Genomic DNA, 26,809 nt, shown 5'->3' on the forward strand with positions numbered 1-26,809 from the left:
ATGACAAGAATTAATATGTTCTTAACATCTAAAACTATTTTTAAATGTCTTTCAGCCAATGGTAATGATAGCAAGAAATTTAAAGGAGAAGATAAAATGGATGGTGCCCCTTCTCGTGTTCTTCACATTCGAAAATTACCTGGTGAAGTGACAGAAACTGAAGTTATTGCTTTAGGCTTGCCTTTTGGTAAGGTGACCAACATCCTTATGCTGAAAGGAAAAAACCAGGTACAGTTCTTTCAAAGCCTATAACATAAACCCCAGATTGTACATCTGCATGTGAGTTATCATGTAATAAGAGAATTAATTTTATGAAAAAACTTGAAGTCTTTTCTTAGTAAATGAATGTAGGAAACTAATACTAGTTATTCAAAACAAATGAGTTGACATAGCTTTCAAATTTTATCTTTTAAAAAATTTTCTAAAATTAATTTTATTGATAGAATTTAGACATACATAGCGATCATATTCATCATAGGGAACCTGTACCTGTACATGATATCTTTAGTTTTCATATTTTATCTTTTTAATTCACTTTAGACTCTGATGAGTTTTGAAAAGTAGTAGTGGAAAATACAAATGAGAAGTTTTTTTTTTTATGGTGGCTCTGTTTATGGTATCAGAGATTAGTAGGTGCACTATTAGCATCTTTTTTTTTTTTTTTTTTTTTTTTGTCTTTGAGACATCCTCCTAGCATCTTATTCTTAAGTTTATTTCAGGAAGATACTGATCTAGTAGTAGAAATTAGTCATTGAGTCTAAATGTCTTTCATTCAGTAGCTACAACTATGTCAGTAAAGCACAGGTATAATAAGAATGAAATTTTGTTTTAAAATTTCTAATGATACTATTTAATATTATATGTGGAACTTAACATATAATATTGTAGTTAATCCTACATCTGAGGTTAGCTCTAATAGCATACTTAAACTCCAGTAAGAGGTTTCTAATTCTACTTACTAGAATATTTAAATGTAATCTGAAGGTTATGTTCTAGGTAATTGATTTTTTTTAAACTAGCTGAACAAATTATATGGATAGTTACATTACAATTCCTGATTTGTTTGATTTTAATTCATAGTGTTAAAATCTGCTACTTAAAATTTCAGGCATTTTTGGAACTAGCAACAGAGGAAGCAGCCATTACTATGGTTAATTACTATTCTGCTGTGACACCTCATCTTCGTAACCAACCAATTTATATCCAGTACTCCAATCATAAAGAACTAAAGACAGATAATACATTAAACCAAGTGAGTATGCATAGGTACATAAGTAAAATGATGTAGAACATCCAAAGAAAATGTTTACCCATTCAAAAGATGTTTCTGTAGGCATTTTCTTACTTTTAAGGTGTTTTTGTGTATTATGTACTGTTAAACATTGCCTTCATTTACTGAAACAATATGCAGTTGATTGTTTTTGATGTTCTAAATTAGTGCTAGATGAATTAATTTTGAAATTCTTTAAAGCCCTGGTCAGAAGGGGGTTTTTTCTGATGCAAGTTAAAATTTGTGTGTAGAAACTATAGAAATAGAATTTACTAGCAGAAACTGTACAACATTGCTGGATAGACTTTAAATTACGATATGTAGTGCTGTTGGTTGACTCTTTTTTAGGTCTTAATTTCCTGTGGAAAATTCCTTTTGAGGATGTGTTAATGATTTTCCTAAGGGGAAGAAATCTTAAGAATGAAGAGTATATAAATATATTAATGTTTTAAATACGTTGCATAAAAGATATTTAAATTCAATACATTAAAAAATAATATAAGCATGTTTTTAGACCTAGATATGTAGGATTATTGTAATGGTCTAAAAGTTTATCTCTTAAAATACTGTTTAAGTACTATAAATAGTATCTGAACACTATCAATACTCTTTAAATAAATTTAAATACTATTTAAATGCTAATTAAATACTATTGGTTTCAGTAAAACATATATAGCATCAGGTTCTTGTTTTTTCAAAGAAAATTTAATGGAAGCAATTCCTCAGCTTTTCATTACTTTATTTAAAAAGAAGAAAGTGACCTGAAGTCATTGTTTATGAAAAATACGGTTGTAAAACTTCTTGCCTAAAAGATGGCGTTAACATTTCAGCTGTTTTTGTTGGTTGAATTTGATAATAAACTTCATTCCTTTTGAACAAGAAAATGTGCTCTCAAGAATTTATCATGGACTGCTGGGCATGGTGGTGCACACCTATAGTCTTAGCACTTGCGAGGCTGAGGCAGGAGAATCGCTGCAAGTTCAGGGCCCGCCTGGGCAATGTAATGAGTTCAAGACTGGTCTGAACTGCGTAATGAGACCTTGTCTCCTTAAAAAAAAAAAAAAAAAAAAAAATTATCATGAAGTATACCAAAAGAAATACTTACTCTGTGTTTTTACTTGGATAATATATATATATATTTGAGGGGTACATTGTGCTGTTTTGATACACGTACACATGGTATCGCCTGATCAGACTAATTACTGTATCTACCACCTCCAACACTTAGTATTTGTGGTGAGAACAGTGTTCATGATGGGCCATAATTTGTATGTACGGCTGCTGGCAGCTCTGATTTGAACATGTTATATTCCTCCCGGCTTGAACATCGGTGGTGTTCAGTGAGGCTTGACGAGGCAGTCATGCATGTACCACCAGTGGTTCAAGCTAGTGGGGACATGATAAAATCTATTATTTTAGGTGTTTTGAAATATACAGTAAACTGTTTTAACTGTAATTCCCCTGCTGTGCAGTAGATTACAGAAAACTGTCCCTTCTAAATGAAAGCTTGTACCTTTAGGACCCCCTCGTACCTTACTCCTGTAGCCACAGTCCTCTCAAGTTTTATGAGTTGTGTTTTTAGAGTGTACATTTAAGGCAGGTTATATGATTTCTCTGTGCTTGAGGCATTTCACTTACTGTGCTGTTCTCTTAAAATGGCATTTTATATCCCAGTTGTATTTACTGGTACTTTTACTAAACTAATTCTTGAATGCGTTCTCATTCTATTCTACGTTAGTGATATGGGGGATCAAACCCAAGGTCTCACACATACTAGGCAAGTGCTGTATCACTGAGCTGTACCACCAGCCTCATATTCTTATTTTAGATTCAAAAGAGAGGAACATACAAAAAATAAAAACAGGGAGTCTGTGAGGAGTTGCGTGTGGGAGAGAGAGACTTGTAATTTAAATAGGGTTGACCACTGGAAGCCCTATTGAGAAGGAACATTAGAATAATAATTTCAAAGTGGTTAGGGAGTAAGCCACACCACCCAGCATGGGTTATTCCATACAGAGAGAACAGTCAACGCAAATTTCCTTCTGTTGCAAAACAGTTTTTTGAAGTCAGATTTTTAACTTTTAAATGGTATAAATGGTAGTCAGTATTCTTTAATCATCCTTTTTACGTTACAGTTGGTCATGTCTTAGGCTTTTATGCTCTTTGAGGATTCTGATTACAGCATTTTAAAACTACCTCAGTGTACTCTAAATTGTCTGTTTCTTTTACTCTTTTGTGTTTATCTTGTTCTCACTTCTTTTCCGACCCATACTTGGTTGTCTATTCATAGACCAGAATGGACAACAAACTTACATATTTCTTATAGAGTGTTGTAGAGAGGGCTGGGGATATAGCTGAGTGGCATAAGCACTTGCCTGGCAAGTCTGAGGTCATGAGTTCAGTTCCCGGTACAAAAAAAAAAACCAAACAGAGTGTTGTAGAGTTGGATGCTGATCTGGTCCTTCTAGCCAGCACTAGCGATACATTTGTTCTGAGCCAACAAAACTCCCTTTAGAACTTGATTTAAGGGAGAAATTGTATGTTGGTTTGTTGTTTTATGATGGGGGCTGTCGTCAGTGTCTTAGTTACTTTACTTGCTGAGACAAAATACCTGACACCCAAAGTTAAAGGAGGAAAGGTTTATTTAGCTCATAGTTCCTAGGGACTTCAGTCCATAATTGGTTGGCTCCAAGGCAAGGTGGCATGGAAGACAGGCATTACAGAGGAGAAAAAGTTCATGGTGGGCAGAAAGTAGCAAAGCAACAAGGTCCAACACAGCTCTTACTATCCCTTATGTCGTATCCAGACTACTTAGGGTGGGTAACACTCACACCCTTAATCCTAGTGCCCTTGATCTTAGCATTGCATCATGAATCAATTCTAGCATCACACATTCTAGATGTAGCCATCTCTGAAAATGCCTCTCCTACGACCACATGAGGCTTTGGGGGGACATCTAGGCACAAGCCGTGACAGTCAGTCCTTCAGAGAAGAAGAGGAGAGAGTAGTTTAGCTGTTTGTTCGTCCACTGAACTTTCTGTTAATCCTTTTCACTCTGCCTTCCATGCACTTGCCAGTTTCTTAGCTGATTCCTGTGACCTCTACTAGTATAACCTCTATTTCCTGCATATTTACTGTCTTGTCTTTCCATTTGGTTCTGTATTTTTTCTGTATTTCAGGAATTTGATAAGATTATTCTCAGCTAAAGATGAATACTTGACCAGTGTTTTGAGTTTATTCTGTTTTATATTTACTTAATACACATTTTCATAGGATTTTATAATAGGAGATAAATGAGTAAATGTGTTTTATCTGTAAATAGTATTTCCTGTTTCTAATTAGTTACCTCTTTCTAATTAGTTACCTCAGTGTTACTTGTGTTGTTTAGAAGTATTCATTTTTTGGCAGTATTACTGTGAGAACTCTTATACTAGTCTACTGTATTATTTTCCCTCCTGAATTTTTTTAATGCTAGTATAGCCGAGTATATGTCTTTCTAAATTGCACAAGTCCAGCTAAGTTACTTCCATATAGGAGGTCCTTTTCCTTACTCAGGATAAAAGCCCATTTGGAGATGGGCTTACATTACTTACATTTTCTGTTTTATGGACAACTGTTTGCCTGTGCTTCTGTCTCATAAGTAGTGGGAGATCTTCTAACCTGATTTCTCTTGATTTCGATCTTTTGCTGCCACTTTACTCTCCTTTACTCATGGAATATTTTGTCCTGCCTACTTTTACAGCACCATTCCACTCCATTCTTCTCATGGCTAGTTGTTAAATATCTTCAGATCCCTTTTTAGCTATTTCTTTTTACTGGAAAGATGTCCCATAATGCACTGAGCAAGTGAGGTTTGGGTTGAGGTCTTTCAATGCAAATTCAAACCATAATAGGACTGCTGTCTACATAACAGGTGGGCTAAAATTAAAAAGATGCATATTATCCATGTTGGTGTTAATATACAGAAGCTGTATTAACTCTCATATAAATGAACTTTCATTTACAAGTGAATGGGATGTAAATTGAAAGAACAGTTTTTTAAAACTTGAAAAATACGTACTAAAGTTGAGCATATGCATGTTCTTTAATTTAGTCCATTCATTCCCTAGTTTTGTACTTGGGAAAACATACACATATAAACATGAAAAGGTCAAAAAAAGTTCACACAAAACTGTATGTAATATTCCAAAGCTGGAAATGACCCAAGTGTCCAGCAGCAGTTGTATAAGTTGTGTATTGATTCAGTTGTATGGCAAGAAAAATAGCTTGGAACTGTGAAACATTGCTATCTGTCATAAAATAATGTTCGCTGAAAGAAACTAGACCAAAGGAGAACGTGTAAGATAAAATTTCATTTAATAATTGGGAGGATACAATTCCCTTTATGTAATTGGGAGGAAACATAAGTGTAGCTTCTAGAGTACTGTTAATGTTGGTTTTGGGTAGTCGTATCATAGAGATGTCTAATTTGTGATAATTTATTGAGTTATGCTCACAAAATTATTGTAATTATTTTGATATGAAGTTCAGTTAAAATCTAGGTTGTCAGGCCAATAATACGGTGAACAAAGTATGGAATAGATATGTGCACGTATACTTGCATATGTAGATGGTAACTCTGGAAGGATGCCTAGCATTAATAGTGGTGATGGGTCAATCAGGGAAAGGAAACTTGGGTGACAAGATTTATGCGAAGAACTTCCTTCTTTGTATTAGTTTGATTGGATACGCTGATCATATGATTTCTGTTTTTCAAAGACATTTCTAACAGTGGAGTTATAGTGTTTTTTAAGATGTGATTTTGTGTAAGAAAATCCAGAATCCAAATTAGGAAAAGTGGAACATGGGAAACTCAACTCATTATCTCTGGGTCATGCTCCAGCTATGGCAGAACCCAAGAAGGCACAATGGCTGCCCTGGGCCCAGCCTAACTGCTGACTGTTGCAGTCTCTGTCTTTGTTTGCCCCCAAACATCTGAGGTGGAGGTCTGAGCAGGTGGACACAACCCCACCTTGACCAAGGCCTGTTTGGCTGCCTTAGTGCTACCCGACCCCTGCACCTGGCAGCTCGTCTGTGATGGGAGGCTGAGGGGTCACAGAGGCACGGAGCATCAGATTTTGCCAGGCGGATTTGCCAAGTGAGTTGTGCAGCTCAGCTTGGAGGAATTGGAAGAGTTTTCTTCCAAGCTTGGGCCATGACAGTCCAATTTCACCATAAAGAAAAGCCTACAGTGAGCTACTTGAGTAAATGTTCCTCTATAAATCTATCTTTAGCTATTTTCCCTACAACTATATTTTCGAGAGAGTTAAGTTGTCTTCTGTTGTTTCTCAAAATGTTGGGTTTAATTAAATTATGAGATATGTTTAAATGACTATGTGGACTTTTTGAATCTCAAGCCACGTGATCCCTAGTTACAGTTTAGTAAATGTCCATTCTTTTTTATTTTCGTAAGTATCCTAATTTTTCTCTGTTCATTTGTCATTGTGCTATGTATGTATTCTTATTTATCTGCAAATACTCTTCAAACTATCATGTCATGGTATATGTTATTGTTTTATTTAACAGTCGTGTATGTGTAGTTGTCCTGCCCCAGGAGGGATAGAAAGAAGTTACTTATCAAAGAGTATGTCATAATAAGAAAGACACAGTAACGATGAGGGGAATCTTTTGGAGCATTTAACATTTGATGGACAGAATTTTTTCAAATACTGTAAATTTTGTTTTATATGTTGACTTTTTCAGTTTAAAGGTACCAAAAATCAAAATCTTATAATATTTATAGTTTAATTGGTAACATCTTATTACTCATACATAAAATAATACTGCGCTTTGCAGTTGTTGGTGTATTAAATACCACAAAATGTCCACAATATATCCTTCATATTACAGCTTGAAAATTTTCTGAAAAATTTAAACTTGATGGTAGTTTTTTTTTTTATAAACTACGTTGTTGAGATTTGTGGAAAAGATAGTGATAGTTTAAAGTTTTAATCCTTAAAAGTTTCTGTTTAAAACATTTCCTGGTTACATATATCTGTCAAACTATGTCTTGCTCTTTCAAGAATAAATCACTTGGCCTCTCTTTGCTCTTTTAACGTGAGTGCCAAAGGCAAGATCACTTTTTTGAAATGACCAGTAGAGTACTCAAGTACTTGAGTTACAAACTGATAGTGTTACATAGCAAAATGTAAGTGATGAATGTGTTTTCAACTACTTTTCCTTTTAATTTTCAGCGTGCCCAGGCAGTTCTTCAAGCTGTGACAGCTGTCCAGACCGCAAATACTCCTCTCAGTGGCACCACAGTTAGTGAGAGTGCAGTGACTCCAGCCCAGAGTCCAGTACTTAGAATAATTATTGACAATATGTACTACCCTGTAACACTTGATGTTCTTCACCAAGTAAGTTTTAATTTGCACCCATTTATATAGACATTGGACAAATAATAATACAGTAAATAACATTTTGATCTGATATTTTAACAGATATTTTCTAAGTTTGGTGCTGTATTGAAGATAATCACATTTACAAAAAATAACCAGTTTCAAGCTTTGCTCCAGTATGGTGATCCAGTAAATGCTCAACAAGCAAAACTAGTAAGTCTAGAGCGCCTTTTGAGATAGTAATGTTTTTTCATGCAGATGTAACTTAATCCTAATGTAAGTCAGCAGTGCTGTGTAGCGTTGTAGATGGTGGAAATTCATGCCACTAAGGTAGTTTTAGGAAAACATTGTAATTGTTTTAAAAAATAAAATGTTTATTTTTTTAAAGACAATCATAGCTGTAGTAGTCATAACACAAGCTTGTATTAGTTTACACTTCTAGTTCAGGTGCGGAGTTTTGTGTTTTTGAGAAGGTAGTTGAATTTGAAGTAGTTTGCAGTGAGTTTCAAAGTAATTTACTGGTTTGAAATGCATCGCTTAACAAGAGCATCACTGTAAATGATAGAAGTTCATGTCAGTAATTTTAGTAGCAGTAATTGTCATGAAAAGGAATGTTTTTTTTTTTTAAGAACAATCATGACTATTGCTATCTATAGCATAGGCTTATCTTAGGTTACATTTTTGTTAATTTTGGAAGTTTTGTACTTGCGAGAAGATAGCTGGATAGGATTGTATACCTGTGTATACCTGTGTATACATGTATACCTGTGTAAGATGTTTAAATAGCTTGCAGTGGGAGTTTCAGAGTAATTTATTTTTGAGATAAGTTTGGCTGAGTATATCAGTACAGATGTACAGTTGCTGTGACAGGCTCTAGTGTAAGACTGTACCTTATATATATTTTTAAAGGCATGTTTTCTAAATAGGTTTGTGATCTTTCTTCATTCGTATCATTCACCTTTTTTGTCATGGTTATGCATGGAGGTTAAGAGACTATTAGAAGAAAAGTTTTCCCATGTCATGATTACCATTGAAATTTATACCCCACAGCTTTGCTTCAAAATGCTTACGTCTTCCAGTGCCTCCGTTAATATATCTTAGTTGTTTCCACTTTCTAACTTCTTGTACTGTATCATCTTCATTATTTTTCCATTATTAAAGCCATTCATTATTAAACCATTATTACGAAGTCGTTAAATCTGCTGTTTTTACTGACCTTTGTCTTATCTCTTGTCTTTTCCCTTTTTTGTTTTTAAACAAAAATAGACTGTTTCTAGTACCTTGGTGCTTCCTCTAAATCAAGATTACTTATATGGAATTCAGACCATTTTTTATTGTTGTTTAGATGCATTTGTCTCCTCACTGTCTCATTTGGGGATTACTGAAATCCTTCAGTAGCAGAAAGGCTGTAGTAGTTATAATTGTCATAGTTTATCAGGTGTTTTATCTCCCTTTTTTCTTGATCATTACTTTAGCTTGTAAAGAGAACAGGTTTTTCCTCCCTTTGTTACAAAAGGATGATTTAAAGAGGTAAATTACTTACAGAGTACACTCTGTGAGATCGACATTTTTTCAGTGTATGACTTTCAGATAGTCTTTTTTTCTAGTATATTGGTTTTCTAGTCACTGGTTCTCAGGTGATACAATCTCATTGTGTGTTTTGGAATTATTTTTTGTTTTTCAAAAATAATTATTCTTCACATTCCCTAGTCTCCCAACTTTGGAAATACAAACATTATTTAGTTGCCAAAAATCAGTGTGGTGTGAGGTTTTATCATTGTGTACAATCTGAAAGTCATGGTTTGTATGACATTTTTCACACCTTACAACATATTTTAAAATGGTACACATTTGTGAATGTGCAATAGTTTCTTTCCTCTTCTGATCCAGAGGAAAAGGACTTGTTAAAGGACCAATGAAATGGAATTTGATTGGCATTGTGGAGTTATATTGCATTGGGAGAAATTTTTCATACTGCATTGGGGCTAATTCTACTGCATTGGGGCTAATTCTTACCTGTAGAATAGCTTATGTGTACATTTAATCTTAGTTTATAAAAGGATTATACTTCGTTACATTATACATTTGAGGTTTTCATTTTACTAGCCTATGTGCTGATAATAAGCATCAAGCTGTAAGTGTTCATGAGTGTTTAATATACAGTTATCACTTGTTCAGGTCCTTTACAAAGATGTAAAATTAATTCTAAGATAATAGATAATTGTTTTATTATATTTATATTCTAAGAGTTGACCTCAACTTTATGTCAGTTATTACTTTGCAGACTTGCTCTCCCATTAACTTGTAATCTAGACTGCTTGGTAGAACTTCTGATGATTCCAGGAATCTGCATTCTTCATGCCTTTTATGCTGTGCCTAAGGAATGTCATGTAGTCTGACAATCGGTAACAGTTTAAATTCAGGCACATTGCCTACAAGTAACCCCCTCCACTTGAAAAAGTTCTCCACAAGTTTTTCAGTCAGCATGTTCTGCTTTTCGTAATGACTGTATCAGAAATTTTCCCCTTCCACCACATCTTTTCCTCGTGCTTGCTTAATTCCAGGAAAATATCAGATGAAATCTCCATTAGTTTTTCTCATGAAACCTATTATCCAGGTCTTTCTCATAAAGTCACAGATTATTTTTCTTTTAATCTAAGCCTAGTAAACCACAGGTCCCATTCTCTCCTGCCTCCCACGAGTTGGCACCATCATCTCTGGTTTCTCTTACTTTCGTTATTTTTCACTTAATACTTAAAGTGTATCCATAAACCTCAGGTTTATCTTAACTCCAGATACCACTCCATCTATAACTCTACAGTCTTCCCATCTCTTATCTTAGCTCTGCTTTCCCTTTTAAAATTTATAACCAGATACCTTAAATAAGGTGTCTTTTTTTTCTTAAGAGCTTGCTTATTTCTCTAACTTCTGTAATTTCATTTCAGCCCTGTTAACACAGATTATTCTTTTTTTGTCTTTTTGAGACAGGGTCTCGCTATGCAGTTCAGGCTGGCCTTGAGCTCACTGTGTAGCCCAGGTTGGTCTCGAACTTGCAATGATCCTCCTGCCTCAGCCTCCAGAGTACTGAGATTACAGGCATGCGCCACCATGCCCGGCCAGATGATTCTTTAGAACATCACCAGTGATGAATTGTTAAATGCCAGTAGTATCATTTCGTCTTAACCTTACTTAACATGTAGGTCACCTTTGGCATTGTATAGTACTCTTAAAAATTTTCATTTGGTCTGTGACATTTCTCACCTAGATTTATCTTACTTTGAGGGTTTCTTCCTTGCTACACATGCTTCTCCTACTACCTGGGAAGCCTCACCTACTCTAACAATTGAGTTACACTTGGTGTTCTTAGCACTTTTTGTAGCTCAGACCCAGACCGGGAGTTCAGTAAAACATTGGACATCTTCAAATTTAGGTTCAGTGCAGCTTCTGTTTCTAGAGTTTCTTGTGTCTCCATGCAAGTTACAAAGTCAGTCGTCTCATCAGTAGGCCAGAAAACATGAAACTGTTACTCTTTCTTCTATAATCAAATATTCTTAGCTCCTGAATTGCTGTTGAATATGTCCTTTTTGACTCTACCTCTCTTGCTGCCATCCTGAACAGCTATTATTAAAAAATACTAGCCTCTTTGAGACTTTAAAGTGGCTGTTTCACATTACAAATCAGCATATTTCTAGCTGTAATATGTCACTGTTGATGGCGATACAAATTCTCACACAAAGTCCTTATCCGTGCAGGGTGACCTCAGCTGCTGGTGGTCCTTGAACAGCCATTTTGAGCAAATCTGTGCTTCACTGGTCTCTGACTAAACTCCCCACTCAGACAGCTTCCTCACTGCTGTTATTTATCCACAAAGTACTAAGAATGATCTCAGTTTAAAACAACATTACTTCCATTCTCAACTCAGTGACTGACTTTTATTCTTAGAATAGGTCCACAGGTCGTTGATAGGGATTAAGAAACTATCTCATTCTTTAACTTGCTTTTCTACCTCTATCTCTAGCTGTATTGACCTTACTGAAGTAGCTTGCATAGCTGTGGTTTTTTTGATCTTCCGGGCTTTCGGCTTGCTATTCCATTTCGTACTGTGTTTTCTCTTCATCTCCTTAGGTCCAACTTCTGGTTATCTTCCTCTTTTAAGTATCAGTGTACACTTCTCTTTTCAGATCTCCCTTACCCTTTCAACTACATTAAAATCTCTGTGATTATTTGTTAAGTGTCTGTATTTTTTAGACTATAGGTTATATAAAAGGGAATACCATTTCTGCTTTGTTCTTTGCTGCAGTTTTTGAGTGTTGACATTTAGGGTGATAATCAGAACATTAGTAACAATTCTCATTATCAAAAAGTAAATGATTCTCATGTTTGTGAAAGAAAACACCCTGATATCTTTTAGAAAATCTTACTGATATCTATTGGCTTGCAGTATATCAGGCATATAAAGATGTTTTCCTTTGGCTTTCTAATGCACCTTTTTTTTTTATATTTTTGAGAAAAAAATAATTGGTACGTAGAAATAGCCACCTATTTTTTTTTTTTTTTGGTTTTTCTCCGGTACCAGGAACTGAACTCACGACCTTGCGCTTGCCAGGCAGGCGCTTTTGCCGCTGAGCTAAATCCCCAGCCCCAAGCCACCTATTTTTAACAGCAAGATATTCCTATTCACTGGGCTTTTCGTTTTAGGGTCTTGATCTGTTTTGTTTTTGTTCTTGTGTGCGTGGTACCGGGGGTTGAATTTAGGGGTTGGCACTGAATACACACAGCCCCTCTGAAATTTTTTGAGACACGGTCTTGAGTTGCCTGGGTTGGTTTGGAACTGGAGAGCCTCTTGCCTCACCCTCCCAGAGTACTGGGGTTATAGGCAAGTGCCACCATGCCTAGCTGAAAATGACAATTTTTGTTTTTATTATTAGAGGTAACATTTCATGAACATTACCTCCTGCTAGAAATATCTAAAATACACTCAGGATACTGGTAGTATATGTTTGGAAATGTGTATATATGGTCATTTTAATGTAGTGTACATGTGGATTCTTTTTTTATTCCTTACAGGTTTTATGTCATTAAGTTAGTAGTTGTTAAAAATGAGGTAAAATAAATACTTTGCAGCAGTAAGATGTTGTCATATATTCTTTCTTTCAGCCTGCTTACCACTTTATGGAGAAATTTGGAGAGCTCTAATATACTCAGCCTTTACTTTCCTGTACAGACATTCTCTTTGAGATATGCCTAATTCTGCTTACCTTTTAGCATTCATAAGTTTTATATTTTTTTATATGAACGGAAGATTTTTGATAAAGCCATGGTTTTAGAATGTTTTATGCAAAGCTTGCATAATCAAGTGTGGAGTTTTATGTTGGTAAATAATTGGTAATAGTATTTTATTAATGTTATAAACCTAATATATGTTCTTGGTTTTGATGTGTTTTCCTGACTTGGTAAATATTAGACAGATATATAAAGAATTTGGAGATTTCAGGTTTCTCTACGCACCTGGTTAAATCAGACTCCCAACACTCTCTTCAAAAAAGTAAGTTGTAGAAAGAAATAGTAAACATTGACATTGAAATAGAAATATTGTGACTCTCAGTCTTTTTAATGTATATACGATGCTTCATTGTGCTTGTATAATTGTGCATTTGTGTCCTAACATCTTTACTGCATTTTGATGTTCATGTTTTAGTCACAAATTTTAAATGTACTTCTAAAAATTTTTTTGTGATTGTTTTTGCTTGCTATCTAAACTTTCTTTGTGAGTAAGCACATTCAAAAAGTCCTGTTACAAATTATTTGGAGCTTTTATTATCAGAAATTTTTGCTTCAGTATGATCACCACATTCCTGATTGCCAAAATCACAGTTTGTGTGCTATTCTTACCTCCTGGGATTGTGTAAATACATGAGTTTAATTTGATTTTTGTCCCTACTTGTTGTCTTACCTGAGCTAACTATTGAAAATCCCTTGATTTCTGTTTCCATGTGTATTCACCTCCTCTTTCTCGAATCCCCTCTGGTTAAACTGTTTCAATTGCCATCTTGTTGGCTCATTTCTCCAGCTCTTACACGTTAGATGTAATTGTGTAACTTCTACCTACGCGAAGGTGTTTTTCCTAAAAGTTAAAAAGGAAAATGTCAACTGTCTCTGCAAGGATTTCTATCAGTCAGCAAATTCATTATGGATAATTTGGCAGTCCGCCTCTGCATTGTTTGGAAATAACCCAGTTTAGAAGAGACTTCATTTATTGTTGAGTTAGCAGTTTGCTGTCAGTACTTTGAGCATTAACCTTGATACTGTTTCTCAAAGCCATGTCTTCTTTTTTTTTTTTTAATAAGATAGCATTTTGTCTTTGATGTTACCGGAAATACAAAGAGCGAGATAAAAGGTTGATAACTGGAAAGGGCACCAAGAAATGGAGTAGGGTTGGGGGGAAAGAAAAAGAATTGAGATGTGTTACGTACACATACCACCTCCCCATGGAGAATGTAGTCATTACGTACTACAGCTGTATAGTATTAAGCAGTTAAAGCGATGAGTACATTTTGCTGTTCATCTTTTGATACTTGTGTGTTAAAACACGTTTTTGACTCACGTTTTCCCTATAGAAATGTTACGGGAGTAAATGCATGCCTGTTTTCACTGTTCTGTTGGCCTTTATAACAGGGCATTCATATCAGTGGTGGCGAACCTGTGGCCCATGTGCCACAGCAGACTGTCACTGAAAGCTCTAAAAGGTTCCCCATCACTGGTTTGTATTACACTGGGTGATAAAATCCATACCCGACTTGTATTTTTATGGAAATAGGTACCTTGCTTAACCCAAATGTCATGCAAAACTTGATGTCTGTGAAATCCTTTGTTATAACAAATACTGCATTGTAATGGATGAAATTCTGTTGTTATTTTTAGGTTGGTAAGTATAGTCATATAAAAATTTTTTATATTAAGGGAAGAGGTTTATTTTTCCAGAGAGGAGGATATTTGAATTATAAGCTTTGTATAGAGATTTAGCTTTTCCATAACAGGACATGTTTATTTTTGTAATGAAAAATTAACCCTGTGTTTCCTTGTTTTATAGTTTGTTCCTAGCTTATATCCAGATGGACTAACGATGATGCCACAGCAGAAAAACATTATAACCATAACAGCAGCATAGTTTCCTATAACTCATGATGTACTTTCACATGTTATTCTTTATTTAATCCTCATAATAACACTGTGCATGGTAGCCAGTATTGTTTGTCTTCAGATTAAGAAATTGAGTATTAGAGAGTTATATAACTTCCTTAGAATGACCTAATTAATCCTGTAGGCCTGATACTCTTCTATTCCAACAATTTCCTGGAGTTGGGTTTGCTAATTTCATCAAGGGATTCTGATTCAGGCTGAACATTTTATCTTAAGATACTAGTTTTTAACCATATTTCATAGGAATTTCAGTTATGCATTACAATGATACATTTATTTGGTCTGAGGCAACTTCATACAGTGTGACACCCTACAGCAGTTACTTTATGAAACTGTTAATCATTCAGCGTATGAATAATAAAGTTAACTTGATTGTGCAAATTAGTAAATACTGACTTTGGTAGACAGGCTGTACTTGTGACCCTTACAAGTTTTTAAAGATTACACTTTTGTAGTTTTTTTAATTGAAAATATTAGCATGCATTATTAAAATTTTAAAAGACTTAAGTAGCGTTTTGTAATTAAAGAAGGTAGTATTTGGTGGAAACTAATCCATTTACAGAACGAACAGTACAGTGTGATGTGTGAAATTTGAAACATTCTCCCATTTTTGCAAATTTTCATGCCTTAAGATTGCTAATATACTTCATTCACTTTTACAGGCCCTAGATGGTCAGAATATTTATAATGCTTGCTGTACACTAAGGATTGATTTTTCAAAACTTGTGAATTTGAATGTAAAATACAACAATGATAAAAGTAGGGATTATACTCGACCTGATCTCCCATCTGGAGATGGACAGCCTGCCTTGGACCCAGCTATTGCTGCAGCATTTGCCAAGGAGACATCCCTTTTAGGTATGATTTTTATTGTCTAATACCACTCTTTTCCCATGTTGCTAAATGGGAAAGTGCCTATTTAACTTCAGTAAGTATGATGAATCCTTTATTTTGGACTTGAACAAATTGTTTAAATTTCATGTGTTTTGTTCTCAGGTGAAAAAGCATGTGAGTACTGTTAAAAACCAAGTGTTCTTCATAAGTGTAATTAGTATTAGTTGTGTTCCTTTACTACCTCACCTTCTTTCTTATACCACTGTCCCAAAACAAAATAAGAACAGCTGTAATGAAAAGAATACTTCCGAGTTTTTAATAAAATATTTTCGCTTTAAACTTGTTGTTATACCTAAACCTAAGCCTAAGGTCCTTGTGCTTATTTGTTAGGGTTAAAATGATTTTTAACTAGAAATAGTAAAATACTAGCAGATAAAACAGGTGATGGGAATTATATGTGAGTTTTTTCAAAGCCTATATATACCCTCTTTTAAGTAATTTAAAGTAGAAGAAATTTTCTATAAAATTTATTTTGCTATTCATTTGCATTATCATTATTTATATTTCACCTTGTCCTATGGTAGAATTGAACCACCTAATTAAAATACAGTGTAAAAATATACAACTGATGGAGTCAGTTGATGGAATACAGTTGATGGAATCAAGATGAAGGAAATACAAGGGAAATGGTATTTTGTAAGTAAAATGAACAAAGGGATTTACAAGTTCAAGTGGCATTTTACAGGCTCCTTCTATTTGATGGGTTTGAGAAAGTTTTACTTACTTACTGGTGTTGACAGTATAAGATTTTCTTCAAACAAGCATTTCTGTCCATATGGAATTCAAGATTGGTGCTTGACACACTAGTTCTTTAAGTTGTGTCCATCATTTTTTAAAAAGTATTAAATGCAGTGATTCTTGGAAATACTTTGGACGTGTAACAGTCATTCTGTTTACTTGTCTTTAGGTGTGTGTGTGTGTGAGATATGATATTCATATATGTATGGGATGAGACACAAGTGTGCAAGAGCAGCCAGTCCCTGAAGTCACGGCGGGGCCTTGTTCCAGGGAGCTCGATTCTTTGCCCAGGCCTGGTTGCAGCTGAGTTGGACGGGAAGCGAGCCCAGTTCAGTGGTTCTAGTGGTTCAGTGCTGGCCTTAAGAGGAAGTTTGCTTGCCCTCGTCCGTTGCGTGTGTGACCAGAGGCATGGGAGAGCTGGGTTCATGGGCCAGGGCCCCCTGCAACTGATCTTCAGCAAGTCACTCACTCTGCTTTTCTGGCGTGTTTGGCACCAGCCGCGGCTCTCTGGTTGTTACTGTGATAGGTGCTTTAGGTTGCTGACGCTTTCTTCGGACAGAACCTCCGTTGGTGTGTAGTTAATTCTCCCAGTTCAGCTTGCAGTTAGCAACGTTGACTGTGTCTTGGTGTACAGATTTTCAAGGGAAAGTTAAGACTGAAAGAATAATGTTACATGGCTTTTGCTTACAGTTCTTACTATAGGTTATTGAACTCTTTACTGAGAAAAGTTACGTTACAGAAAAGAGTAACATTGAGTAGTTTCTAGGTTTTTGTTGACATTCTCCTAAGCACTTGGCAGATACATTATTGAATCTTAAGTAAATGGCAGTGTCAAGATTTTATAGTTACTGAGAAGTTTAAAACTTCATTTGCAACTCATTAAAAAACCAATTGAAGAATAAAATACCAGAGAAGCTCCCGTCAAGCATCGAACAGTGGACTGTCGTAATTACTTCCTTGACCCTCGGCGGCTGTGTGTGTTTGCCCATCGGGTTGTACTTGGATTTGTGTGGACGCTACGCACAGACGTGTTTAGGGTTCCTCTAGGGAGTTCATCGCTATTTTTATTACGATTTTAAGGGTTTGGTGAGATCATCATAGATGTAGTAATAAAATGTTCTTCATAAAAGACGATGAAGCCCTAGCTATGCTTTTATTTTTTCCAGTGCATTACATTGTTCCATGAAAAGCTTTTGTTCTATTAAAAGCTCAGGTTTTGTTCTGTTTTGCATGTGTGTTAGGTAGAGGCCAAGGACTTGAGCATGCTAGGCAGTCACTCTGACACCGAGGCAAGCCTTAACCCTTGCTTGGTTCTTAATAAGCTTTTCTTTTTTGAAAACCAAATGATAAAATACCACAAGTATAACAACAAGCTGCATCAAGCAAGAGCTATTTAAAAATATGAATTGTTTACTTCTGAAATTTTTCATTTACTATTTTTAGACTCCAGTACCACAAGTAACTAAAACAAAAGCAAAACGATGAATAAGAAGCAGTTTCTGTACCTACTTCATATGGAAGTTGAATATGGTTAAATAAGGAATGAGTTAAAATTTTTAAAATGCTTAGAAGAATGTTGAGCATGTTGTAAGACATGTGAAATGAATAAACATTAAAAACCCTGAGAGTGTATTGTTAGGCTGGTTTTTTTCTTACTTTTTCACTTATTATAATCTGAATATATCATTACTCTTTCCCACAAGACTGTTTTGTATTATGTACATCGAACAGTGACTTCTATTTGAATATAAATGTTTTAAAACTATTGCCATTTAAACAATGGGATCTTATTGGTGCACTGTCTGAATTTCTACCAATGTACAGTCCGATCAACTAAATGATAGTGTACTGTTTCCATACAAGCTGTGCACACTAGATACAGAATTTAAGTATTGAGCACTTTTTGTGTTAATGAAAAAACATTTTAATGTTAAAAATAAGGGCTTGGAGGTTATGTGGAATAGACGTACATAGAGAGAGAACTTTAAGGGAAGAATAAGTGCTGGGATTTGGGTTGTATTTATCCTTGAAATAAGTGTCTAGCAATTTCTTTTTGTTTTGTACTTTTCATTGTACCAGTTTGTATCAAAGTGCAAGAGTATAACTATGCAAGCCACTCAGCGTATTATCTGTATTTTAAATCTATCACATTGTTTCCTTTCTCATCATTAGTCCCTGCATAAAGCTATGTCATCAGGAGGACAGTCCTGGCCTGCTTCTTAGTAAACTTACCTAGTGTTTCCTTCCACCTCTGTGTTAAATTTTTTAATATATCTTATTTCTGCATTTCCGCTTGACAAGAAAAACACTGTGAGAATATGATGAATTCACCTTTGTTTCCTAAATAATTTCCTCTTCTACATCGTCTAAATGGTTCTTCATCTTATTACAACTGGCTTTTTATTTTAAGCATCTTCATATGGTTTTTGAAAGGAGGTGAGCTATAACTTAAAAATTGAGTAAGGACTGGGGCTGTAGCTCAGTCAAAGAACACTTGCCTGCCATCATGCCTGAGGTTCTGGGCTCAGTCCCTAGCACTATAACTAAAATCAATTAAAATAAAGTAAGTTAACATGAAATAGTACTCTTTAGTTTTGATATCCAACCATAAATTTTAATGCAATGCTCTTTTTTTAATGTACATTTTTTGTACCAAGTTAAAATCATAGTGTATTTGTAATTTTGTTACATTCAACTGCAGTTGTATCTGAGAGGTTTTTTTGAAGAAAATAATTTCAATATCTGCACATTATTATGCTGAGTATATCCTTGAAAGTGGATATGTAGTCTCATTTTTTTTATTAAAATATCTTGTATACTTCATGCCCCAAATTATTCTTTTAGACTAGATTGTGAGTCAAAAAAGACTGTTGAAGTTGTCATTTTGTCCAAGAAAGATGGTATTTGTTTAAATTGACATGAATGGTTTATGAAATTGGTTGATTTTCATAGGACTCTTTAAGTTTATAGGAAAATGTTACATTAATTTCCGTTAGGAGTTACTTTGCTGTTTTTAAATGCTTAGTTAATATTTACAGTTTGATTCGGTTGTGTGGATTCTTTAAATGGGAATGTAGAATATTTTTAAAGGCATTATATTCGTATTTGATACGAGCTGAGCCTTCAACTTCATTCACTTACCCATTTTAAGTAATTTATCTCTTTAAATTTATCTTATTCCCTTTAAAAGTATCCATTTGTAAGGCCTGAAGTTTTTTTTTTTCCCCTACACATTTGGTGTATGTTATGTCCCTTGAGTAACTACTTCATGCTTTGCTTTTAAAAGTTGGCTTCAAATACCCTTTCTAGGGACATCCAATACTGCATTAGTAAAGTCATGTTTTTTGAGATAAAAACTGAATCTTCTGATTGATAACCAACCTGTCTAGTTGTGATAGCATTCATTTTTTGCTCAGGCTTTCTCAAACAGTACCTGTTCAGAACAAAATGATTGATAATACACCCCTTTATTTCAAAGATTTTAGAAGAACACAAATATAAAGTATTACCTTTCTGCTCACTATTGGGAGAGGGAGTTCACTTTACCTGTTTTTTAACTAGTCATTTGGGTGAATGTAATTACTTTAGAATTAGTATTACAGATTTTATTTTAAACAGTAATTTTAAAGAGATTAAAAAATGGTACAGAATTTCAAAACAAAACGATAAGAAATCAACAGTGGTGGTTATGTTGCATATTGTTATCTTCAAAGTAGTTGCTCAGATTACCAGATATATGCATGTAAAATTGCTAAAATAATACAAGCACTAGCTAGTCCTTGTAGTAAACTAATAGGAATCAGTAGTACAATTATCTTAGTTATCTTGTGTTTGTATATATATTTTTTTCCTCTTCTTTTCTCCTTTCCCCCATCCCAGTTGTTTGCTTTTGAGCAGTTTATTTCATACTATTATTCATAATTAATTTCTCTGCTGCTTTCTTTCAGTTCTAGGGATAACGGTGTTTCAGAAAATGTAATTTATTCAAAGAAGAAAGATAGAGTGCTCTGTAATTAGTTAGAAGTCTGACATTTAAATACATAGTCACAAACCTGGCAGACCATTAGTCATTCACATATTCTGTTTCAAAGAACAAGGTGGTCAAAAATTCTTGAGATTATAAATTGAGACACTATAATGATCATTTTGTCACGTTAAAAAGTGTAGTTAATTTATTAAGGGGTGTATTACTTAGAGAAAAATTGCTAGAAATAATTTTTCATGATCATGTTGTCTACATTTAAAAATTAGATAGTATATTAAAGAAATAGTTACTATAGATCTTCCAGTGTTTTAAATTAAATAAGAGCCATTCTCATTGTTGTCTTCAAACAAAGGCAAAACAGTCTCTTTTTCCTGATAATTGTTAAGACATACCGCAAACAGTTTTTCATATAGGTAAATGTGTAGTTCTTAAGAACATAGCGTTTCTCAAACTTTTCCTGAACGTTGAAATAACCAAGCACTGAGGTCAGTGGGAGTAGGTCCTGGACATTGTTACCTTCTTTAAGATTCCAAGGTGCTTTTACTGTATAGTGAGATTTGGAAATTACTGCTGTAGAAAAAAGTTGGTAAGGTTTTAAATGCTAAATTTTAGCTTTTTAGTAAAGTTACTAGTGGTATCTTCAAAAAATATTCATTATAGTTATGGTGCTATATCTTAATATTCTATTCACATCATTTCAATCTCTATAATTCTGTTGATACAGTAATAGCCGTTAAGTTGTTTACTTTCGCTTTCTTTCCTACCTGTGATGCATATGATTAACAAAAACCTAAGTGATTTAGAGAGCTTTTTGTTTGCTACTTTTGAATGGTAATCTAAAATGTTTGTTAAAGATTTCCGTTACCGTGTACTGGTAGAATGAGTCTCACGTACTCGTCATTTTGGCTCAGCAGTGTGCATACTTGTTTTAGTTTTTTTCCTACTGTATTTTAAAGCAGATGTTGGCCTTATGACATGTCATCTCAAGTATTCCTATAAGATCTCTAAAACATTTTCTTACAAAGTTACATGGCTATTGCACTGAGCCAGGATTGATTGCTTAATGTCATCAAAAAATCCAGCCCACATTAAAATTTACCCAGTTACCTGAAAAATGTTTTTTTAAGGGTTGATTTGTTCAGAACAGGATCTTACCGAGGGTGATGTTAAGTCTTTTTCAAAATTTAACCTCTTCTCCCTCTACTCTAGACTTCAGTTCTATTCTTAATGGAGACAGTTACACTTCTAGAAAGTTCCCAAGTTCAGATTGGTTTCATTGTTCCCTGGTAGTGTCATGTTAATTGACTTCTTTGTTCATTGCATTTTTTAAAATGTAAGCTAACATATAAACTGACATGCTCCAAAGGGATAATAAGTATCTTAGGTACTTTGCTCATTGCTGAGATAGAATACTTGACACTCAAAAAGAGGAGAGGTTTATTGTAGCTCACTGTTTGTAGAGGTTTCAGTCTGTAATTGGCCGGCTCCCAGTCACGATGTCATGGCAGAGGGGCGCTGCAGAGGGGAAGCAGTTCATGGCGGGCAGAAGGCAGCAGAGCAGCAAGAAACAGCAGATGACTAAGCAGTGAGCAGCAGGCCACAACAGAAGGCTGTATCTCCCTTAATCCCCAAAGACTACCTGTCTTTTGGGTGGGATTATCCACACCCAGAACTGTGCCAAACCAGTCAGTGGACTAATTTAATAATTACAGTCGTTATCTCAGCACTTTCAATCTCGGCCTCATATATCTAGATCCAGCCACCTGTGAAAAGCCCTACCTGTGACCCCATGAGGCTCTGGAGGGACATGTAGACACAAGCCGTAACAATTATTTCAGATGCTTGTGTTTTAACCACTTAACAGTTTATCCTGATTGGCACTCAGGCAGTGTGTTTGTTACGTACTATCAGCATTGCTAAGGCAGGTGTCATTTCAACCAGTTGATTCTTACGTTGTCATTTTTATATTTCCTATTATAAAAATTAACAAAAAGAATGTGCACTTTTTGGTCATCCTATATTTAAATAATTGGACTGGTAAGTGGCTAAAACATTATTAGTGTTTTTTGTTACTTTCTCAGTAAATAAGAATATATAAACTGTTCTTATTATGGCTAGTTGTGAGGGGAAGAAATACAGGTACGAGTTACTCAGTTATTTCACGTGTTGTTCTTGTACAAATCTATTTGTGTATTCTGGGCCTGTTTAGTCTTTTTGAGCCTTCTGTAAGATGGGTTAACGACAAGCACCTTTTATGAAATACTGTCTTATATATGCTATTACATTTCATTGCAGTGGAGTAATGGGAAAAAGCTGTAAGATCGTACAAACTTGAAATTAGCATTGTGGCAGTGAAATCATAGAGCAGTACCCCTATGTATTTAAAATAAATGTAGGGGACACCTATGTATTTTGTGTGTGTATTCAGAAAACAAAATTCATTGTTGTCCTTTAGATATGTAATAACTTGTTCGTTCAGAATTTCAATATCCTAGGAAGATAAGTGCCATGTCTTAGGGTTTTTTTTCCCCCAGAACCACTCAGTAACCTGAGACCTTAGAAAGAAGAAATGGTACTTATTTTCAAGAGTAGTATGGCTACTTTGAGTTATTAGGCAGTGGAGTACTTTTCCAAAAAGGAACCCCATTGAAAAAGCTATGAAGACACAAATACATGTTCCTAAGAAGTGGGATCTTTTTGGATCATTGGTTAATGAGAGAAGGAATTAGTTGATATTTGTATAAACATTTGACTCCACTATCAAAATTCCCAGATAGATTCCTTTTGAAATAGTTTCCATCCATAACTAGAAAGCTAATAGTTTATAAGAAATTACTTATGGTCCACTTCTATTTCTTAAAGTTCTTTGTGTCATTTATTTTGTGGAATAACGGTCTGAATTCAGCCAGTCACCAAATAACAGTGTTTCAGCCACTGGTTGACATGTATGTAGACCATCTGTATGAAGTTGGTTCCTAGATAATAATGTTGATAAAAATTCCTGTCATCTAGTAACTGTAGCATAATGCATTACCCATGATTGTGGCAATACTGGTATAAATAAACCAGTGGTCGGACCAAATAACTGTTCTATTACAGACATATTTTTTCTCTATAAAAAGTCAGAATATATCCAAACATGTTAGAAATATTTCCTAGAAATTTTAAACTATGTATATTTTAGAACATATCACATAGTAGTTTCAAAATACATATGTACATAACATTCATCATACGTACATATATAACAAGTTAAAAACCATTACTTTGTTATGTTCAACATAAGTAAAGTATTTGATGAGAAGTCACATGAAAATATCTGTCCTAATTCATTGTTTAACAATTTAAGAAGAAACTGTAGTTGAATATATCTCCTCCATGTGCACAGGCTTAGAAAATGATGTTGAGTTCTTTGGATTACTAAACTGTCCTGTACTTTGGCTAAATTTTTAAAGTGTTAATTTTTAAGTTTTAAAATACTTCTTTCAGAAAAGAAGATGTAAGAGCTCAGCAGATAGAATTGTCCATTTTTAAAATGTCAGTGGATAAATTTTTAACTTTTTACTCACAAAGTAATTTGAACCTATGTCCTTAAAAGAGTTTATTCAACTGAGTCCAAATAATACTTGAATGAATTGCTTTTCAAATGGAATGACTTTTTGCTCTTCTGATTTAAGTAAATCTTTTTTTTTCAGTAAATCTTGTTTTGTGGTAGTTGAAAATTTGAAATATATTTTGGGCCACAGATGTGTCATAAAAACAGGAAAGAAGTTTACAGACATTGTTCACTTAACGGAGGTACATGTCTGTAGCTAGATCATTAATTGTTTGGAATTGTATATAGTATGTATATAAATTATAGTCCTGTATTCAGAACAAATAGTCAAAGGAAACTCCACGTTGATGTCCAAGAAGAAGATACTGAGTCTTTATAAACAAACTGTACAGCACTGTACAAAAAAAAAGTAAGTCCAAGCAGTGGGTCGGAATTTTCAACAGTCCATAAAGAGGTCATTGAACAAGGTGTACATGTTATCATAACAAGAGTTTATAAGTACTCATTCTCTCTAAAGTAAGCTTGTTACTATAGAACAATGATTGTGAACCTTTTAGAGCATTCAAAGAAACAAACAGCCTGCGATGGCGTGTGTACCATAGGTTTGCCACCACTGCTGTACAATCTAAATGTTGTTCATATGTCCTTAGCCATCTAGGGAGGAGTTTCATAAAGTTGTTAATGGATGATCTGGTCTTGCTTAGACCAGATTTATTATTTTTACTTGTTAAATTGTTCTTAACTGTATTTTTAGGAAATTGGCTGGTAAGTTTGTATTTCCTTTTTCTTCCTCTTTTCTGAGTTATTTGAAGACCCTTTCTTATATTTACCCTAAACTTAATATTTTAATGCTATAACTCTAGCTTTTTGATAGCAGACAATCAAGTTGTAGATTTTATTTAGAAGGGATTTTGTATTTTTAAGAGATAACAGTTACGTGTGTGGATATAACAGAAAAGCTTTCTAAAGTACATTCCTGTAACTTCTTTAATAGTATACTTTGGAAGTGTGAACTTTTATACCACACTTACAAATGTACATAGTTTTCTCCTAACTGAAGGAGAAAAGAGTAGAAGGTAGGTGATAAAGAATGAGTATTTTTCAGAAAACAGTAGCAGTTGTCATTCTTTTCAAAAGTAAAAATTTTACCTTCAGGTTAGTGCATAAAATCTAAGAACTCCTTTTCTCACCTACGATCCCCATGCTTTAAGAATTAGAAGGAACCTTGGAATCCCACCACAAACCCTCTTCTGTACAGAAGTAATACATAAGATTGTTACCTATTACGTGTTGTGAACAGGGAGGTGAAAAAAGACCAAAAGAAATTATCTAATTGACTTTGGATGAAAGTTTCAGAATAGGAAATAAAGGAACTAAACAGATTCTACATCTTGCAGATTCATAGTAAACTTCGACAGTGAAGAGTTGCTTTAGGCATTATGTTGACTAAATAGAAGGAGATCCTAAAACCTAAAAAAAGAAACTTCAGGTACACTCCAAGGAAATGAGAATGGCAGACTTTAGTTAATATGTATATGCTGGCTGGGTAATTGCAATAAATATGCCATGGTAATGTACAATGTTAATAATGAAAAGGAGCATAGGGTGCCTGATTTATGTAGGAACTCCATAATGTCCTCAAGTTTCTTAGAAATCTAAAACTGTTCCAAAAAGTTAATTAAAAACCATAGTGGTAAGATAAGAAAAATTGTTTCATTTTTAAGCTGAAATGTGCAAACTTTGGAATGCCTGTGGTTTCAATGAAACATGACCCAAACAGAAGAAGTGTAGATAAATAATGTATATAATTTCTCTCTACATGAGTGGGTATCTATCAGTTTTAGGGGAGGAAGGGTTAATAAAATATTGTGTCAGAACTAAAAATGAAACCTTATAAAATAGCTGTATTACTCAAAATGTCTGGGTAGCCCAGCTGCTGAAGATGTTTTCATATGGAAAAGCTTCCTGTGATCTTTCCCTTCTCTGAAGTATATGGCAGTTTATGAAGAAGCCGTTTTATATTATTGTGTCCTTATACTGGTCCTGGAGTACAACAGGTATTTATGTACCCCATCATGTCTGTTTGTAAGTAGTTTTTTTTTTTTTTTCTAGCATACTTGCTGCCTTAGTGATGGTTTGGATGTGGTTTGTACCCCAACGGTTAGTGTGTTGAAAAGTTAGTCCCAGTATGGTAGTTCTAAGAAGTGTTGGGACCTTTTAAGAGGTGGAGACTGGTGAGTGATTACTGAGTTTTTGAGACTGCCGAGCTCTGAAAGAATTGATGTATTTCTCATGGGAGTTTTGATTGGTTCTGAGAGAAGGTTGTTTAAAAGAATGGAACTGATTCTCCCCTCTTCCTGGCTTGGTGTCTTGCCCTGTGATCGCTCCGTCTCGCATGCACTTCCACACTGATGCCATTGGCCCCTATTATGACAATCACCAGAGGCCAAACAGAGGAGGCCAGCCAGTTTGGGGCTTTGCACTTTACAGAACTGAGCTGAACAAACGTACTTTGTTGGTAAGTTTGCAGCTTCAGGTGTTTTCACAGTAATAGAAAATGGACTAATATACTTATGTAAAGATGTAAATCATTAAAGTTACTATTTTTCTGTATGTAAAAACAATGCATTAGAGATACATGTATATATATTACTTTATGTAAGTTTCAGAAAGGGACAATGGTAAAATTACATAGTTGAAAATTAAGGTATGAAAATACAATGCAGAAGTATTGTAGAATTTATTATAAAAATGGTGCATTATGAAATATTTCATAGGTTTTTACA

General features: G+C 34.6%; 1 protein-coding gene across 4 annotated transcripts in view; it reads left to right on the top strand.

Moving 5' to 3' along the window:
• The window catches only part of Ptbp2 (polypyrimidine tract binding protein 2), a gene marked incomplete at its 5' end in the record, with an annotated part of 69,429 nt that overhangs the window by 28,053 nt on the left and 14,567 nt on the right, over window positions 1-26,809 (top strand). For all 4 annotated transcript variants that reach the window (XM_013516507.1, XM_005388785.2, XM_013516508.1 and 1 more), the window contains 5 exon segments: window positions 56-228; window positions 1,109-1,252; window positions 7,504-7,668; window positions 7,753-7,863; window positions 15,513-15,708. In XM_013516507.1, the coding sequence (XP_013371961.1) occupies window positions 56-228; window positions 1,109-1,252; window positions 7,504-7,668; window positions 7,753-7,863; window positions 15,513-15,708 (789 nt within the window).

Source organism: Chinchilla lanigera, unplaced genomic scaffold (assembly GCF_000276665.1).
Source record: "Chinchilla lanigera isolate Chin_1 unplaced genomic scaffold, ChiLan1.0 scaffold00034, whole genome shotgun sequence".
Classification (NCBI taxonomy): Eukaryota; Metazoa; Chordata; class Mammalia; order Rodentia; family Chinchillidae; genus Chinchilla; species Chinchilla lanigera.